Here is a 12,120-nt window from a genome sequence, read left to right on the forward strand (position 1 = left end):
TACAAAGCAGATTATCACTCAGGAAGCCCAAGCTTGAAAACTTTCTGCATATTTTAAGACTCAAGGCAGGTCAAATTCACCCGAAGCGACCTCAGTCTACCTCTTTCTTTTTTTAATTGTGATACAATTGACATATAACATTGATTTAATTTTAGGTGTACAGCATAATGATTTGATATCTGTCTATATTATGAAATGATTACCACAATGAGTTTAGTTAACATCCATCACGTCACATAGTAACAAAATGTTTTTCCTGTGATGCAACTTTTAAGATCTACTCTCTTCACCAATTTCAAATCTACAACACAGTATTATTAACCCATGCTGTACATCCCTGGGACTGAATGTATTTTATTATTGGAAGTTCATACCCTTTGACCAACCTCACCCATTCCACCCACACACCCAGCCAACCTCAGTCCAGTTCTTAAATATTGGCAAACTAGATGGTTCAGTCCTAAGGCAAATAAGCTACAGTTACCTGGGTTTGGCATGCAAACCACTGGCAAGGTGAAACAATGTGCTTGAAAATCTTTAAACTATGAACATGAAATAAGTCTCCAGTTGTATTTAAATGGGGGAGAAGCGGTTTGTGTTCATTATTCCCTCCCAATGCTGACCAAAGGCTTTTTCCAGACACAACTCTAGCACATATAGTACTTTACATTTTATAGATGCTTCATGTGCTTGACCTAGTCTGGTCCTTAACAAACCTCTCAGGCAGGTGAGGCAAATGGAAAGCACCTCATTTTGCAGATGAGGGCACTAATGTTTGCAGAGGAAATTGGCTTGTCCACGTGGCCACGGAGGTAGGGCCATGGGTTTTATTTATTTTTTAACATCTTTATTGGCATATAATTGCTTTACAGCGGTGTGTTAGTTTCTGCTGTATAACAAAGTGAACCAGCTATACGTATACATATATACCCATATCTCCTCCCTCTTGCATCTCCCTCCCACCCTCCCTATCCCACCCCTCTAGGTGGTCACAAAGCACCAAGCTGATCTCCCTGTGCTATGTAACTGCTTCCCACTAGCTATCTATTTTACATTTGATAGTGTATATATGGCCATGCCACTCTCTCACTTGGTCCCAGCTTACCCTTCCCCGTCCCCATGTCCTCAAGTCCATTCTCTACGTCTGCATCTTTATACCTGTCCTGCCCCTAGGTTCTTCAGAACCTTTTTTTTTTTTAGATTCCATATATACGTGTTAGCATACGGTATTTGTTTTTCTCTTTCTGACTTACTACTCTGTATGATAGACTCTAGACCCACCCACCTCACTACAAATAACTCCATTTCATTTCTTTTTATGGATGAGTAATATTCCATTGTATATATGTGCCACATCTTCTTTATCCATTCATCTGTCGATGCACACTTAGGTTGCTGCCATGTCCTGGCTATTGTAAATAGTGCTGCAGTGAACATTGTGGTACATGACCCTTTTTGAATTATGGTTTTCTCAGGGTATATGCCCAGTAGTGGGATTGCTGGGTCATATGGTAGTTCTATTTTTAGTTTTTTAAGGAACCACCATACTGTTCTCCATAGTGGCTGTATCAATTTACATTCCCACCAACAGTGCAAAAAGGTTCCCTTTTCTCCACACCCTCTCCAGCATTTATTGTTTGTAGATTTTTTGATGATGGCCATTCTGACCAGTGTGAGGTGATACCTCATTATAGATTTGCTTTGCATTTCTCTAATGATTAGTGATGTTGAGCATCCTTTCATGTGTTTGTTGGCAATCTGTATATCTTCTTTGGAGAAATGTCTATTTAGGTCATCTGCCCATTTTTGCATTGGGTTGTTTGTTTTTTTTGATATTGAGCTGCATGAGCTGCTTGTAAATTGGGGGGATTAATCCTTTGTCAGTTACTTCATTTGCAAATATTTTCTCCCATTCTGAGAGTTGTCTTTTCGTCTTGTTTATGTTTTCCTTTGCTGTGCAAAAGCTTTTAAGTTTCATTAGGTCCCATTGGTTTATTTTTGGTTTTATTTCCATTACTCTAGGAGGTGGGTCAAAAAGGATCTTGCTGTGATTTATGTCATAGAGTGTTCTGCCTATGTTTTCAGTTTATTGGTTTATTTTTGTTTTGAGGTGCAGGTCCTGTCCCTATTCTTTTGTCTGTTTTTTCTTTTTTCTTTTGCCCTACCCAGGTATGTGGGGAGTTTCTTGCCTTTTGGGAGGTCTGACATCTTCTGCCAGCGTTCAGTAGGTGTTCTGTAGGAGTTGTTCCTCATGTAGTTGTATTTCTGATGTATTTGTGGGGAGGAAGGTGATCTCCACTTCTTACTCCTCCGCCATCTTGAAGGTCTCATCAGGCCACTTATTTTAATTCCTTGTCCTGTGTTCTTTCCACCACAAAACACCCACTATCTTCAAAAGATATAAAGTCAACAAGTTGGTAAATAGGGCAAATCTCCACCTGCCTTACTTCTCTCACAAACAGAAATTGATGCAACCAAATTTTGGGACCCAGTAACGCCAGTGCCAGGAGCCCTATTCTTACCTCTGTGTGATCCTCTGAAAGTCTGTGTCTAAGTGAAGAATTAAATCATTATCCAGGCAATGCAAGAGGGAAGAAAAGTGTTATCCAGAAAAAATGTCTATTTCCAGTAACTAAATGCTTGGAACATACAGAGTATGATGTTTTACAAAGGCTTCCCATTTGAATTTTTTATTTCTTAAGCAACAAAATTATATGTTGGCAATTCAACCAAAATGATGGGCTCAACTGTGACTTGTCCTTGGTTTGGTTTGCGGACGTGAATGGAATTAGCACAATGTTTTAGTTGAGAAAGAGACTCGCCATATGTTAGAGGTGAAAGGAACCTTGGAAATGATGTAATCCAAATTCCAAGGGGGTTGACGGATATCACCCAGGTAATTGTTTGGAATTTCCACTTCATTTGCGATATACAAACATAAGTCTATTTGCTGAAGCCGAAAGAGCCAGCTCTGGAGGCTGGTTATTAGGGGTGACAGGATTAAAAACCTAACTTGTGCATGGTTATAATAAATGAAACAATACGTAAATGCCATAAGGGTTTGCTGTACCAAAGTAAATATCCATGTTTAGAGGTGTATCGTGTAGCATAGAGCAAAATTTCACATTTATTCTATTTATTGTGTTAAAAAAAAAAAAAAACCTCTACCATAAAACAATAACCTTGCATTTGGCTTATTGCATCACACATCATCCTTGGTATATATTGAATAATTTGTCTAAGGTGCTGTTTTTCTTGGAGAATTCCAAGTTTCACAAGATATTTAAAATAAACCATTTCTTTACATTGATAGCAAATGGGTTTTGACAGATTGAACATGAGACAGAAAATAATGCACTGCAATACCTTATAGTTTAACATGAATGTGGGGTTGCTAAGGGCTTGAGTGTTTGGATTTTTGTTTCTTTAGTAATTCCTTTTCTTCAAGAATGTCCTTCAAATCATGCTGTGCACACGCCAAACTTTCAGGTGTTAAAAGTAGCCATATTCATTAAGTTGCCATCAACCAGACCATAGACTAAATTAGAACTATACAATGTTCATTATCTCCCAAAATTACATACGAAAGTAAAATGACCTACAATCTAGGTCAGATTGTGGAGTCATGGAAAAACTGAAGGTCCACCTTGGATCTTCCACTTTGTTCTTTGTCTAAAAGGTTGGAAGACAGTATAATGGTTTCATTTGTATTTCTACTTTTCTCTTGCTCTTGGAGGTGATAATCCTAAATAAAATGCATCCAAAACAGGCAGGTGAACAGATAAGAAGATATGGAAAATCTAGAATATGGATTATCAGCACAAGAATGCTGGCAGCAATCCCAGTACTTAAAATGCCCAAAGGTATATCAGGAACAGTGTGACCTTCTAGAAAATACAGAGGAACCTAGTTCCTTATGGTAAGAACATAAAAGTAGATGAAATCTGACCAATGCTTCCTAAGAATATTTAAGTGACAGAATATTGTATATGTCCCCCTTCCATTGGCCCCTGAGGGTAAAGCTTTGAGGTGAGCATTCCCAACTTGTCCTTAATAAACCCTCTGAATCCATTATTCATGGGTTTATCTAAACCTTCTTGAGGGGATTTCTAACTTTAGCCTTCACAGTCTCTGGAGTAGATGAAGAGAACCTTTATTCTACTGTCATTCATTGATCCACATTTTTAAAGGAACGCCTGAAGTAAACTCAGGTAAAAAGTACTTAGTTTTGTTTAAGAAAACATTATAAAACACTAGTAATTCAGTACTGTTCTTTAAGTTAAGAAAACTTAAATCTTTACTTAATATCTGCAGTGCATTCTGGAACAAACTGTGGTTTTCACTATAAAGTGATTTAAGAGGAAAGATGGGAGCTGGAAGAAACAGGAAGAAAAAACAATGAAAGGTATAAATGAGGCATAAGAGGAGAAAAGAGCAAGGGTAAGGAGAATAACCCAGAAGTAGAGAAACTTAGAAGGATAAAGAGAAGTTCAGAAGTCCTGATGTCAGTTATAGATAATTTTTTCACAGTCTCATGTTTACTGAGATGTGTGGCCTCAAGATATTTAATCATTGTCTACTGAATGCTGAATTTCTAAGTTAAACAGTGTCAGGATATTTTTCTCAGAGCTACAAATAATAACTGAGACCAGTGATACCTCTTGAGGTCATTGGCAAAGGTCAGATGAAACCAAGCCAGACCTAACCTAGGTAAGAGAGGTTTCCTACTTCACCAAGAATCATGTGTTCCAGACACACAATCTGTACTAAGCAAAGAAGTGCTTTATTCTGTTGCCCTCAAACCTTCATCTTCATGCTTTGCCTTATTAATCTAGAACACTGGGTTACAGTGAGGCAATCCCTGCTTAAGCTGTCTATACCCTGCATGGTTTTACAGATTTCCCATATACCTGTTCTTGGTCTTCGTCTTTCCAGACTGAGGTCCTGTTCATTTCAGCCTCTAACACTATGAGTAATTTTCATTTATTTAGTGATGTCTGTGTGCCAGGGAATCTTCACAACAGCCATGAAATAACTACGATTGTTGTCTTCATTCGACACATCTGTAAACTGAGACATAGGTTAAGTAACTTGCCCAAAGTCACACAGTAAGCGATAAAGCCAAGCTCAGAGGTCAGAATGACTGACTCCAAAATTCAGTCACTGATCCTCTTTTTACTTCTTATTGAGCGCTTCCTCTCTCCTTCCACATCTGATATGGTGCTGCTCTTCCTCTGCCCCACGGTGATCTCTGAACCGAGATCACCATGGACAATCTTCAAGTTCTTTGTTCTGAAACCTTTCTCAACTGAAAGAAGTGAGCTCATAATCCCCCTCTCCCACCAGAGGCTGGCCAGAAGGCCACATAGCCCAGGATGGAGGCTCCCTGACTTGGTTCAGCCTTCAGTGCTTACCACACAAATCATACTTGTTCTATGGAAACATTGTTGTACTGAGGCCATATTATCTCTCCACGCATAGGTCTGCATTCGCGTTTTTAGTTGTAGAATAAAACTTCTGGCAATCATGAATTTTTTCTAGCTAATATAACATGTATGGCAATTCATGTAAGGAAACATAAACTGGGTGGTTAAGAGAGAAAAATTACAAATAACTAAGAGAGGAGAGATGACTATTCCCCGAAAACTCTTCCAAAGGTGCCTAAGAACAATGGGCAACGGGGGGCTGGGGGGGGAGAATGGATTTTTTTCAAATGGCTTAGACCCTAGAATTAAAAAGTATATTACATTAGGCTTCTTTTTATTATTGTTAATTTTTACTGAGAGTAGAGTTGCTTTACAATGTTGTGTTATCGTCTGCTGTACAGTAAAGTGAATCAGCTGTACATATACGTATAGCCTCTCTTTCTTGGATTTCCTTCCCATTTAAGTTACCACAGAGCATTGAGCAGAGTTCCCTGTGCTGTATAGAACGTTCTCATTAGTTATCTATTTTATACACATTAGGCTTCTAAGTGAAATGAACTCATAAAAAGTGAACGTATTTGTATGAGTTGGAGAATTTGGGGTTGTAAAGTTACCTTCTTGGAATACCTTTGAGCAAGACATGTCACTTAAAGAATGGTGAACCCATATGTCTCCTAGCTGCCTAAGCAACTAAGAGGCCTTGCTGACTTGACTTTCTTTTCTTTTCCAGATCTTGGCTATCGTGTCCATCTTGTTCATCGTACTCTCCACCATTGCCCTGTCTCTCAACACGCTACCAGAGCTGCAGGAGATGGATGAATTCGGACAGCCCAATGACAACCCCCAGCTAGCCCACGTGGAGGCCGTGTGTATCGCCTGGTTTACCATGGAGTACCTTTTACGTTTCCTGTCCTCACCAAATAAATGGAAGTTCTTTAAGGGCCCGTTGAATGTTATCGACTTACTGGCCATCTTGCCATATTACGTCACCATCTTCCTCACGGAGTCCAACAAGAGCGTGCTGCAGTTCCAGAACGTGAGGCGCGTGGTCCAGATCTTCCGAATCATGCGTATCCTCAGGATCCTGAAGCTCGCCAGACACTCGACGGGCCTGCAGTCCCTGGGTTTCACCCTCAGGCGGAGTTACAACGAACTGGGCTTGTTGATATTGTTCTTGGCCATGGGGATAATGATATTCTCCAGCCTGGTATTTTTTGCCGAGAAGGACGAAGATGCTACCAAGTTCACCAGCATCCCGGCCTCATTTTGGTGGGCCACCATCACCATGACCACTGTCGGCTACGGTGACATCTACCCAAAAACGTTATTAGGGAAGATCGTGGGAGGCCTGTGCTGCATCGCGGGAGTTCTGGTGATCGCCCTTCCGATCCCAATCATTGTAAACAACTTTTCTGAGTTTTACAAGGAGCAGAAACGCCAGGAGAAGGCCATTAAAAGGAGAGAGGCTCTCGAGCGGGCCAAGAGGAATGGAAGCATCGTTTCTATGAACTTAAAAGACGCCTTTGCTCGCAGTATGGAACTGATAGACGTGGCCGTGGAGAAGACGGGAGAGTCGGCCAACACAAAAGACTCCACGGGGGATAACCGCCTCTCTCCAAGCCGGTGGAAGTGGGCCCGGAAGGCTCTGTCGGAAACAAGCTCCAACAAGTCTTACGAGAATACGTACCAGGAGGTCAGCCAAAAAGACTCCCACGAGCAGCTGAACAACACTTCTTCCTCCAGCCCGCAGCATCTGAGTGCCCAGAAACTGGAGATGCTGTACAACGAGATCACCAAGACGCAGCCTCACTCCCACCCGAATCCCGAGCGCCAGCAGCAGCCCGAGAGGCCGTCTGCGTACGAAGAAGAGATAGAGATGGAGGAGGTGATCTGCCCGCAGGAGCAGCTGGCCGTGGCGCAGGCCGAGGGCATCGTGGACATGAAGAGCACCTCCAGCATCGACAGCTTCACAAGCTGCGCCACCGACTTCACGGAGACCGAGAGGTCGCCCCTGCCGCCGCCCTCCGCTTGCCACCTGCAGATGAAGTTCCCACCCGACCTCGCCCGGATAGAAGAGCACCAAAGAGCCAGGGCCCCCCCATTCCTCACCCTAACCCGAGAGAAGGGGCCCGCGGCCAGGGACACCAGCCCGGAATACGCTCCAATCGACGTAACTGTGAAGCTCGACTCCAGCGGGTCCCAGGCTGGGCCCCACGGCCCCTTGCAGTCGGACAGCGCCGCCGAGAGCCCGAAGAGCTCGCTGAAAGGCAGCAACCCGCTCAAGTCCGGATCGCTCAAGGTGAACTTCAAGGACAACAGAGGCGGCGCCCCGCAGACCCCACCCAGCACGGCCAGGCCGCTGCCGGTCACCGCGGCCGACTTCCCACTCACCGCCCCGCAGCTCATCAGCACCATCCTCTTAGAAGAAACCCCCTCCCAGGGAGACAGACCCTTGCTGGGTGCCGAGGTTCCGGCACATTGTCAGGGACCCTCCAAAGGGCTGACGCCTCGGTTTCCCAAGCAGAAACTCTTCCCTTTCTCATCCAGAGAGAGGAGGAGCTTCACGGAAATAGACACGGGCGAAGACGATGATTTCTTAGAGCTCCAAGGGACCACGAGGCAGGACAAGCAGGCAGACTCCAAGCCGAACTGCTTTGCAGATGAGCCTAGTGACGGAAGAGACCCTTTAAGAGAAGAGGCCTCTGTGGGCGCTTCCTCCCCACAGGACACAAGTCACAACTGTAGGCAAGACATTTACCATGCTGTGGCGGAAGTAAAAAAGGACAACAGTCAGGAAGGGTGCAAGATGGAAAACCACTTGTTTGCCCCAGAAATTCATTCCAACCCAGGAGACACAGGTTACTGTCCCACACGTGAAACCAGCATGTGACTAGTTACAAAGGCAATAATAAAAAACAAACAAACAAACAAACAAACAAACTTGTTTCTTAAAAATGCGGTTAATAATGCCTGTGAACTAAAAAGTGGGAAGCCCCTCCCCCCCAAAAAAAGTGCATAAAATGTTATTTTTGCATGGCATGAACAGTTTAGTTTAAGTACTGTTTAAATAAAGCATCAAGACTGCATTTTGTAACAAGCAAACAAAAATGACTGAAGAACAGTGAACAAATAAAGAGCACTCTATTACGAACCGGTATTCTGCAATGTCTGACATTTTTGATCCTTTCATTTCAAATTGTAGACAGAGTTTCGACTTTGAGCTTTTCCGTTATAATGAATTTTAGAATTTGCACATGAAAGGATGAAATGTCATTGCATGAGTTCGTAATGGCCAGGCAAGGTGCTTTGAGCTTGCAAAATGGGTAACTTTGTAAATAACGGGGCTTGGGATGCAAAAGTGTCAAGAACAGATGGAAAAGAGTTTCTGAGACACAGGCACCTCCTTCACAGCTACTGCCTGGAGGAGCTGTACAGACTTCTTGTTGTAAAATTGCAACCTTTTCTTAAAGCATCCCACATATCTTGCTTTGGGTTATAAAGCTCTTATAAGTACATCTGTTTAAAGGAATACAGTATTTTTATTGACTTGTGATATAACTCATAGGGTGCATTTTTCTTTTTTGCTTCTGCTTAGTTGTGGCATTTGTGGTTTTATTTATAAATCATGGAAATAGGCAAGATGTAATGACCAGATATCCAAAAACTTGGAATTGCAGTTTGAAATTTTGCCAATTATATATCACTAATATCATGGGGAAAAGTATGTATCATACTACAGCCTATGACAGAAATGCATTTTTTAAAAACCTGAACATACTTAAAAGGGGATATTACACAACTAAACTTTTTTTTAATGGCCCTCCACTTTTGGAAAGCAGTTCTTTAACAAAAAAAAAAAAAAAAAAAAGAAGGGGATTTCCCTGGTGGCACAGTGATTAAGGATCCGTCTGCCAATACGGGGAACGTGGGTTCAACCCCTGGTCCCAGAAGATCCCACATGCCGCAGAGCAACTAAGCCCACGCACCACAACTACTGAGCCCAGGCGCCTAGAGCCCATGCTCCGCAAGAAGAGAAACCACTGCAATGAGAAGCCCACACACCGCAACGCAGAGTAGACCCCACTCGCCGCAACTAGAGAAAGCCCGCGTGCAGCAACGAAGACCCAACGCAGCCAAAAATAAATTAAATAAATAAAAATTTTTAAAAATGTATGTTGGCCATCTAAAGACGACTGTATTTTCCACTTGAATCCAACATAACCTTTACTATCTAAAGATCTAAAGGTAGAATGTAGACATGCCAAAATGGGAATTCCAAAAAGTGACTTTTGGCAAACTAAAAGCAGCGTTATTTAAGTAAGACTGCCACCCCCACCCACCTGTACCCCATAGATAGAGTTGGGTTTGGAAATGAGTTAATATAAAAAGAACCCTGGCCTGGGACTTCCCTGGTGCTCCAGTGGTTAAGACTCCACGCTTCCACTGCAGGGGGCACAGGGTTCCATCCCTGGTCGGGGAGCTAAGATCCCACATGCCGCATGGTGCGACAAAAAAAAAAAAAAAAAAAAACAAGAACCCTGGCCTGATAATGGGTCACCCAGTGAGGGGGGAAAGCACTGACACCTGGGGAAGGCCACAAATGCCAGTAGCACCATCCAGTGATTGCAGCATCTAGAAACACCCCATGTTTCCAACGCCCCCAAGAGATGGAGGATTATCCTAGTTGAAAGCAATACTTCCAGCATTTTCAACTGAGAACAGTGAAATCCAGAGGAATTAGGATATTGCTAGTGATTGTTCTGTTAGTGAAGACTGTGCTAAAACCCAGGTCATTTGGATCCACTTTGCCTCACAGGAAATCAAGGCTCTAGCTCGATATGCAACTACCTGATGGGTGATCCTGGATGAGCCTTGAAAACCTCTCTTAGTTTCAGTTTTACCCCAATAAAAATCAAGACAAATTATTTCTAAGGTACCTTAAGACTGCAAATTCATATGATTCCTTGATCTCTCAGGAATGTGCAAGTTTGCCTCCGAATAATGCATTTTGTATGTGTGTGTGGGTGTGGATGTATAGTTCAGAGAAATAGGAAAATTCTGGGCCCAATTTAAAGCACAACTTTTTGTTTAAGGGAAAAAAATTCTACATTTTATTCTATTTTTAAAAGAAAAAAAAAAAACCAGAAAAAGACAACCCAAATATTTAGAACCTAACTTAAGACTTTAAGGAGTAACATGTCTTTATTAACAAAATCTGATCATTATGTCTCAGATAAGAAAACAAGTTTTGATCTTAGCTGAAATCCAAGCAGCCCTACTGCTAAAAATAATTTTAAACATTTCTTTTTCACTGTGCTTATTAGAATTTCCTGATGGTTTTTATGTTTGTTTCAGAACACAACCTTTAAGAGTTTATGGTCATTAATCATTGATATTTACATCACTCATACTTATTTCAGTGTCTAAAACTAAATGTTGCTCAGTTTTTGTAAATCTAGAGTGTCTGAATTTTCTATATATAGTTTTTCAAGTAAACAGATATATCTGCTGTTAGACAAATAGCAAATAAGTCATGAAAATTATTTTCTTTACATAGTCTCATGAAGCAGTTATTTTGTAATAACTGTAGTCATGAATCTGAAGTTTTTAAAAGTTATCTGATAGTTTACTAACGCCGACCTTTCTTATGTCCATTAGGCCTTTCACTGACAATCCTGCTCCAGAATGCTTAATGTTAGAAATCTTTCCTAGATAAGGAATTCTAGACATTCTCCCCAAAGGCATTCTCCCTAAAAACTTTTCCCCTTTAATATTTTTCTTAAGTTTTAAAGAATTTTCAAGAACCTCCTATGGAAAGTTTAACCTTCAATTCTTCTTAACCCCTCTGAGCCAGAAGTCTTCAGCTAGGAAAAAATAAAATAAAATCTCCTCTAAAAAAACCTTTGGGGCTTCCCTGGTGGCCCAGTGGTTGAGAGTCCACTTGCCGATGCAGGGGACACGGGTTCGTGCCCCAGTCCGGGAAGATCCCACATGCTGCGGAGCGGCTGGGCCCGTGAGCCATGGCCGCTGAGCCTGCGCGTCCGGAGCCTGTGCTCCGCAACGGGAGAGGCCACAACAGTGAGAGGCCCGCGTACCGCAAAAAACAAAAAAACTTTGACTTTGTTGTTTCACAGGGAAGCACCTAGGGTTCCCAAAATGCACTTGAGCAGTGCTTCCTTAACGTTTTCAATGAACTGCACCTAATACAGAGAATGAACATATTTGCCTGAACTGGTCTGGAAATAGACCAAGCACAGAGTTCTTGCAAAGTCTTATGTTTTCCATTAAAAAGTCATGAAAATGCTGCATTTTACTTTGTAACATATGTTTCAATATCAAAGAAATAATGTTTTCTCTTACTTACCGACTAGTAAAATGGATACTCTTTTAACTTCAAATACCTCTTTTGTACCCCCTGGAAAACACATCCCCACTTTGAGAAGCACTGCCTAAGTGGTGGGGACATAGGCTGTTTCCCTGAGGGGCCCTGGAGGTTTCTGCTGCTGGGAGAGCTTGCTCATTGTCACCTAGCTCAGTGACCAGAGACAAATGTCGACAAGGAAAGACTGTTTGAATGAACTCAAAATAACACAGTCCCAGGCACTGTTAATTCAGTTCTGCTGGCTATCCTAACGGGTGTAAATTGCCACAAAATTGTTTTAGCTTAAAGCTTGAGATCGATCACAAGAGGATA

The 12,120-nt window shown here is 42.0% G+C and overlaps 1 protein-coding gene across 1 annotated transcript in view; it reads left to right on the plus strand.

Annotated features, from left to right (window-relative positions):
- Nucleotides 1–8,316, plus strand: part of KCNB2 (potassium voltage-gated channel subfamily B member 2) — a 371,315-nt gene extending 362,999 nt beyond the window's left edge. Inside the window, exon 2 of the mRNA XM_060116198.1 lies at nt 6,157–8,316. Coding sequence (XP_059972181.1) covers nt 6,157–8,316 — 2,160 coding nt within the window. The remainder of the gene's footprint in view (nt 1–6,156) is intronic.
- The last annotated feature ends 3,804 nt before the right edge of the window (nt 8,317–12,120 follow it).

The sequence above is a fragment of the Mesoplodon densirostris genome, chromosome 13 (genome assembly GCF_025265405.1).
Source record: "Mesoplodon densirostris isolate mMesDen1 chromosome 13, mMesDen1 primary haplotype, whole genome shotgun sequence".
Taxonomy (NCBI): Eukaryota; Metazoa; Chordata; class Mammalia; order Artiodactyla; family Ziphiidae; genus Mesoplodon; species Mesoplodon densirostris.